The sequence below is a fragment of the Nansenia antarctica genome (assembly GCF_963989245.1).
Source record: "Nansenia antarctica genome assembly, chromosome: 18".
Taxonomy (NCBI): Eukaryota; Metazoa; Chordata; class Actinopteri; order Argentiniformes; family Microstomatidae; genus Nansenia; species Nansenia antarctica.
In genome coordinates this window covers 8,206,153-8,213,652 of record NC_137691.1, presented here as the reverse complement: position 1 = coordinate 8,213,652, position 7,500 = coordinate 8,206,153, and the positions used below count along the sequence as shown (strand labels likewise).

The 7,500-nt window shown below is 55.6% G+C and overlaps 1 protein-coding gene across 1 annotated transcript in view; it reads left to right on the top strand.

The window, feature by feature from the left end:
- LOC308173625 (paxillin-like) overlaps positions 1–7,500 on the top strand; it is a gene marked incomplete at its 3' end in the record, with an annotated part of 39,372 nt that overhangs the window by 21,005 nt on the left and 10,867 nt on the right. Inside the window, exons 2-6 of the mRNA XM_080548658.1 lie at positions 434–642; positions 1,026–1,120; positions 1,454–1,593; positions 2,035–2,242; positions 2,438–2,585. Coding sequence (XP_080404784.1) covers positions 434–642; positions 1,026–1,120; positions 1,454–1,593; positions 2,035–2,242; positions 2,438–2,585 — 800 coding nt within the window. The remainder of the gene's footprint in view (positions 1–433; positions 643–1,025; positions 1,121–1,453; positions 1,594–2,034; positions 2,243–2,437; positions 2,586–7,500) is intronic.

The following is a 7,500-nucleotide window of genomic DNA, read 5'->3' as shown; positions in this document are numbered from 1 at the left end:
GTGTGTTTTGACACGTTGGGAAGAGTCTGAACCCCTACGGCTGTGAATACTGATGATGCTGACGGTGGTGGTGGCGACGACTATGATGATGATGATGATGATGATGAGGATTATGTCGTCTCCTAGGTGACTAGGGATCACCCTGCCTGTTCTCTAGATTAGATTAGATTCAACCTTTTTGTCATTGCACAGAGTACAACGAAATGTATTTTTTGCTCTAAATTAAAACATAGTTTTGGGCCTGTCTAACCTCTGGGCTGCCACCTCTGGCCCTGCTGGAGGAGGCCCCTGGGATCAGTAGCCCTTCTGTTGCATGGAGAGTTATCACTACTAGGACCTTCAGGTAGTCTCTGTGCCTGGTTTTAACCTCAGTCTCTCTCCTCTTCTCTCTTCTGTCTTCTCCTCTCCCCTCCCCTCTCCTCTCCTCCCCTAGATGCCCTGCTAGCGGACCTGGAGTCCACCACCTCCCACATCTCCAAGCGGCCGGTGTTCCTTCAGGACGAGACGCCCTACTCCTTCCCCACGGGGGGGTACGCCCACCAGGAAGTGTCTGCCCCGCCCCCGGTACCGCCCCCTCCCTCGGCCGAGGCGCTGAACGGGACGGCGCTGGACCCCCTGGAGTCACAACGCTCCTCCTCACAGGTACACACACACACACACAGACACACACACACACACACACACACACACACACACACACACACAGATATTAGTCACATACACGCAGTGCCTACCTTTTGGAGTCACAATGCTCCTTCTCACAGGTGCAGACACACACACACACTGACACACACACAGACACACACACACACACACACTGACACACACACACACACACACAGACACACACACACACACACACACACACACACAGACACACACACACAGACACAGACACACACACACAGATATTAGTGACATACCTTTTCAACAGTCAACATTTCTCTCAAGAGTACTCTCACACATTATACTTTACTGAGGCTCAGCCCACCACGGCTCTCTAACCCCCACCCCCCCCCCCCCAGTCCTACGGCTCAGCCCAGAGAAGCGCCTGGTCCAGGGACAGCAGCAGCCCCCCCTCGGCCCCGCCCGTCCAGAGCGAAGAGGACCACGTGTACAGGTACGTCACTGAGCCTGGTCAAGTCAATATGGAACCACCTGTTGAACCAAACCTTGCTTCATACACGTGTTCTTACCCTTCATACACTCGCTTACCGAGCTCTTTCCTACTCTCTCCATTCATGCATTTATTTATTTATTTATTTTCTTTTTTTATTACTACTCGATCTTTTCAGTTTGTAAAGCATCTTTGAGTGTCTAGAAAAGCGCTGTAGGAGCCATGAATATGACAAGCGCTATATAAGTCTAATGTATTATTATTATTATTATTATTATTATTATTATTATACACTCGTTTACCGAGCTCTTCTCCATTCTCTCCATCCCCCTGTAGTTTCCCCATCAAGCAGAAGAGCGCGGAGGCCTCGGCCGCAGCCATGAGCTCCTCCCTGGGCAGCAACCTGTCAGAGCTGGACCGTCTGCTGCTGGAGCTCAACTCTGTCCAACACAACTCACCTTCCTACCAGACGGAGGGTAAGAGGGAGGGAGGGAGGGAGGGAGGCAGAGAGGGAGGGAGACAGAGGGGGAGGGAGCGAGGGAGATAGGGAGGGAGGGAGGGAGGGAGGGTGGGTGGGTGGGTGGGAGGGAGAGATGGAGGGAGGGAGATAGGGAGAGAGGGAGGGTGGGAGGGAGGGAGAGATGGAGGGAGGGAGGGAGATAGAGAGGGAGGGAGGGAGGGAGGCTGGCTGGCTAAGGACTTATGCTCTTATACTCTGTTCAACTACCGTTCCTTCCCTATGGAGGGAGAGAGAGGGATGGAGGGAGAGAGAGACTGTCTGGCTACGGTCTGGCTGGATACTCCATCCAACACCACTCCCCTTCCTTGATGTATGTTGTTACGTGTGCTGCGATTGGTCGTCTTGTGAAAGGTCGTCTGTGATAGGTCACCTGTCGCCTCCTCTTCCTGTGTTGTAGAGGAGTCAGCTCCGCCCCTGCCCTCCAGTAGCACCACCCACTATGTCACACACCAGGAGAACGGCGTGTCGGCCGGGGGCAAGGTGGGCCCGCCCACTATGGAGAAGCCCAAGCGTGGCATGGCCGGGGGGGCCGGGGGCATGGAGGACGTCCGCCCCAGTGTGGAGAGTCTGCTGGACGAGCTGGAGAGCTCTGTACCCTCCCCTGCGTAAGGACCACAGATGGTTTAACCCAATGAATACATTTTGAATAATACCTTTTGTGTAGTTCCAAACTGGACGTTACTCTAAGGGAAATGGAACAAAAATTAAAAATCAAGTAATAAAAATAATAAAGTAAACTGTCGTGATTGGTTGATGGGCCTGATGTTTTACTGGGTGTTGTCGTCTGTCTGTCTCTGTAGCCCCTCCCCCCTGGCGGTGTCGGAGGAGCTGGTTGACGGGCAGGAGGAAACGCCCTCCCAGCAGCAGGCCAGGATCTCCGCCTCCTCCGCCACCAGGGAGCTGGACGAACTCATGGCCTCACTGTCCGACTTCAAGGTCCAGAGCAACGTGAGTTAGGGAGGGGGAGGAAGGAGGGAGGGAGGGATGAGGGATGAGAGAGAGATGGATGAGATAGAGATGGATGAGAGAGAGAGAGAGAGAGAGAGAGAGAGATGAGATGCAGAGGGATGAGAGAGAGAGAGAGACGGATGAGAGAGAGAGAGAGAGAGAGAGAGAGAGACGGATGAGAGAGAGACGGATGAGAGAGAGATAGACCGAAGAGAGAGAGAGAGAGAGAGACGGATGAGAGAGAGATAGAGAGAGAGAGAGACGGATGAGAGAGAGAGAGACGGATGAGAGAGAGAGAGACGGATGAGAGAGAGAGAGAGAGAGACGGATGACAGAGAGAGACGGATGAGAGAGAGACATAGGTCCGGTGTTTCCTGGTGGGGGTTCCCCTGGCGGCGTAGCTGTCACTCTGCCCAGCGGTGCGTCTCTCTCCTGGGTGTTAACATCCCCATCATCTATCACCATGCCAACGCTCTCAGGAGAGAGAGACCACACTGTCTCACCACACTACAACATCCACGTCGTGGAGAGATGGAGAGATAGAGATCTCCTGAAGTCCTGCACACACTTTCTAACGTCACCCATGAGCAGCCTTACGTATTACATTTGACATTTTAGACATTAGCAGACGCCTTTATCCAAAGCGGCTTACAAGGAATACGTTTGTCTAAGTAAGAATCAGAATCGCTTTTGTTACATCTTACTGTACGTACTGTTACTACTGTAAGTACACAAGAGTAAAATTCTGTGGCTTTGGTTTCTCAATATTGACATTGCAGCATTCTGGTACAAAGCACAATCATAACACAATATTAATTAAGTAACGTAAGTGAGTAAAAAAGTAACCTTACATTGATAAAGTAATAAAGTGATGGATTTTACAGTGGCTTCAATAGTGCAAAAATGCTGTGCGGAGTACGATGATATGAAATGCAATATAATACAATACAGTAAGTGAATCATCTGGCAGCTGTCGCCCCCCCCAGCCCTAGAACGAGTCGCCCCGACCCTCTCCTTGTTCCTCCTGTCTGTGAAATGTGTACGGCCGACGTGATTGGCTGAGAGAAGGAGGCTTGTTCGGTGTGGCGGTTGTTTGATGTGTGAATTATCAAATAAAAAAAAGACATAGTCACCGTCGACTTCTCTGAAACACCATCCTCTTCTCTGTAACTTCATCACTGTGGTATTCCATGGTACTGGGCTCAAAACCGCATTGAGGAAGTGTTCATGGTTGTCATGGTGATGCGTGGTCTGCCGCGGTGGCAGTTTCCCCTTTTTTTCGACCCTCTCCTCATTTCCAACCCTCTTCTCCCCTCTTTTCTCTCTCTCTCTCTCTCTCTCTCTCGTCTGTATCATTGTGTGTGCTGTACTTCTCTGTTCTGTCCATCTCTGGTGTTGCTGCCTGTCTGTCTGTCTGTCTGTCAGTCTGGCTCTCAGTGTTCAGTCAGTATGGACCCCCCCCCTGGCAGCAGACCCCCCCAGAGGAACCCCCCCCGTCTGCGGCCCCCGCCGCCCTCCTCCTGGAGCCCCCCCTCCCCTTCTGTGACTCCTCCCCCTCCCGCACCCCCGTCTCTCTGGAGCTCCACATAGACGAGGGGGCCGCCTCCGCCCGCCACTCCTCCTCCAGCCCCGCCCCCTCCAGCCCCGCCCCCTCCTCCTCCACCACGGTGATAAGCTCCTCCCACAGCCTGCAGGTGTCCCAGACGCGGCTCCTCCCCCCGGGGTGGGGGGAGACGGACCCTGGCGCCGTCACCACCCGGACCTCTCACCTGGAGTCTCTGACGGTGTTCTCCACCACCGCCCGCCCGGCTCTGACCTACTCTGACCCGAACACGCCCCCGAGCCCGGTGACGGTCGCCAAGACCGCCAGACCGGTTGCCAAGACTCCCAGCCCGGTTACGGTTGCTAAGAGCCCCAGCCCGGCTACGGCCGCTAAGAGCCCCTGCCCTGTCAGGGTCGCTAAGAGTACCAACCCGGTGACGGTCGCTAAGGGCCCGGAGAAGCAGCCGGCCGCACCGACACCGACAGCCCGGCCGGACCTCCCCAGCACCATCACTCTGCCCTGCAGAGACCCCCTCCTGGAGGACGCCCTGGACCAACTCCTGGCCCTCAGCTTCACCACACCAGAGCCTGGGGCCAGGGAGAGGGAGAGGGAGAGGGAGAGGGAGAGGGAGAGGGAGAGGGAGAGGGAGAGGGAGAGGGAGAAGGAGAAGGAGAAGGAGAGGGAGAGGGAGAGGGAGAGGGAGAGGGAGAGGGAGAAGGAGAGGGAGGAGAAGGAGAGGGAGAGTGAGAGGGAGAAGGAGAGGGAGAAGCAGAGTGAGAGGGAGAGGGAGAGGGAGAGGGAGAAGCAGAGTGAGAGGGAGAGGGAGGAGAGAGAGGCCTACAGCCCTGCGTCCTATAGCCTGGAGCGGGGGGACTACGCTGGGCCAAGGGAGGAGGAGGAGAGGGCCTGGGAGGACGAGGAGGGGATCTACCCCGGACAGAGCACCCCCCGGGACGGCACCTACACCCCCCGGGAGGGCGTCTACACCCCCCTGACGGAGGCCAGCTGGATGGAGCTGGAGTCCCTGACCTCCTCCTCCTGCCCCGGGACCCCCGACCCCACCCTGGACCTCCCCCTGCTACAGCCCTCAGCCGTGGAGAGGCTCTCGGCCTCCGGACAAGTAGGCTCCCACCCACCCACCCCCCCTACCCACCACCCCGCCACCCCACCCAACACCCCCCCACTGGGCTGGTCTCCCAGAATAAGCAGGCTCCAGATCTGGATGCCTCTAAGGCGTCAGTCATATGGTGGTTCTGTTATCAGGGCCAGGCTTAGAGGACAAATCCTCCCCCGTCACCCCACCCTGTGTCATACACTCAAATCTGGAGCACACACTCGCTCACACACACACACACACACACACACACACACACACACGTGACACGTTCATTATCCATTACAGCTCTTTTATTAGACAGTGGCTCATTCATCACCAGACTGTTGGTCAGTAGGTGCCTATGATTGAAGAGGGGGAGAAGCTCTTATAAACACACACACACACACACACACACACACACACACACACACACACACACACACACCTTGACCCGTGTAGAGACCTGAACACACACACGCACACACACACACACACGGCATCTTGTTACCCAGACGGTTCCTCTTCCCTCTGCCTGAGGTGTGATTCATGCATGGAGTGTGTATCGTCAGCGTTGCGGAGAACGGCGGGCGGTTGTGAACGACCCTCGGGTGGTGAAGAGGATCGGCTGTTGTGGTTAGGGTTGAAGGCTTGGCTGTACCGTAGGGTGTGTGTGTGCCGTAGGGTGTGTGTGCCGTAGGGTGTGTGTACAGTGTGCATGCCTGTACTCGCTGCTGGGACTGTGTGTGTTGGACTGTGCTGCATACCGGAGCTGTGTGAGTCATGCTGCGTGAGTCAGGGCTGGGCTCGTCTCCTACGCAACCAGGCAGCGATGCAGAACACACACACACACACACACACACACACAGATAAACATACACACACACACACACACACACACACACACACACACCCGCCTCTGTGTGTGGCTCTGCAGCAGTCTGTATGCTGGAGGGTTCTCTCTTCACAGCTGGTCCTGTTAGGACACCGCCTCAGCAAGGAGGAACTCGCTGTTGTTGTGCAAACAATGAATCTTACCTTACACACACACATACACACACACACACGTCATATGATTTCATTAATTTTGTGTCAGCTTTCATATAGAGCATGAGCGAAACATGTGTTGGTTTGTTTTGCACATGGGAGTGTCCAGTCTGTGTGTGATGATGAGCAGACTGGGTGGGTGTGTGGTTGTCAGTCAGCCAGCATGGCAGGACTCTGCAGCATGGACTGGTTCTGGACTGGTTCTGGACAGATTGGAGTCCACTGGAATGCTGCTAAATGACTGTATGGACCGGACTGGGACTGGTTCTGTTGCTGTGACTGGGCCTGTGGACTGAAGCCTGCCGCCTGTGGATGGACTGGTTCTGATTCTGAAGGACTCTTCTGACATGCCCCAGGGGTGTGACAGGCCCCTGGCCTCCACCCCCTCACCGCCTCACTGCCTCCCCCCTCTCCACCCTCCCCCCCCCGTAGCTCAAGTCAGTGATCCGGCGCACCAAGGAGACCACCAACGTCCACCCCATGTACCGCGACGTGGCCCTGCGCAGGAAGCTGGGCCTGGGCCCGCTCATCTTCAACAAGAGCTCCTCCCAGGACCGCCTCATCGAGGAGCTCCAGGGGAAGCTGGGCATCGGCCGCGCGGAGCGCCGGCGCAAGCCGCCGCCGGACGACTGGCTGACGGAGGGCGTGATCGTCATGTCCAACCCCCAGCGCACGCGCGAGCAGGGCGGGGCGTCGCCCACGGTGGACAAGGTAGAGAGGCGGAGAGGGACAGGGGGGGGGGAGGAGGAGGAGGAGCTAGTGGACCGCCGATATGGACCCCCGAGCGAGCCGAGCGTTCTGGACCCACAGGGCGGTTGGGTTGTTAGAGAGCCGTGATCAGTGTTGCCAGATTGGGCGATATTCCCGCCCCAATCGGGCTACTTATGATCACACTGGGCGGCTTTTAGACCGGGGTTAGGCTGGAAAATAATCCCATCTGGCAACGCTGGCCGTGATCTGTCAGGAGCGTGTCGGTTTAGTGTGTTGATGATGATGATGAGGGTCCTTATCTGAGGTGTTTTAGAGGAGTGCTGTACTGTAAACTGAATGTCTCTGACTTTTTGGACCGTGTGACGATTGATGGCTAGTTTCTGCCTTCGTAACCCTCTTTATTTAGACGAGAAGTTTATTTCAAACTCTAAAAGTGTAAGGTTATTTATTTCACTGCCTGCCGTGAGCTGAGACATTTAGAGCAGATCTCCTGGGCTTTGACCTGACTTCTTCTTCTTCTT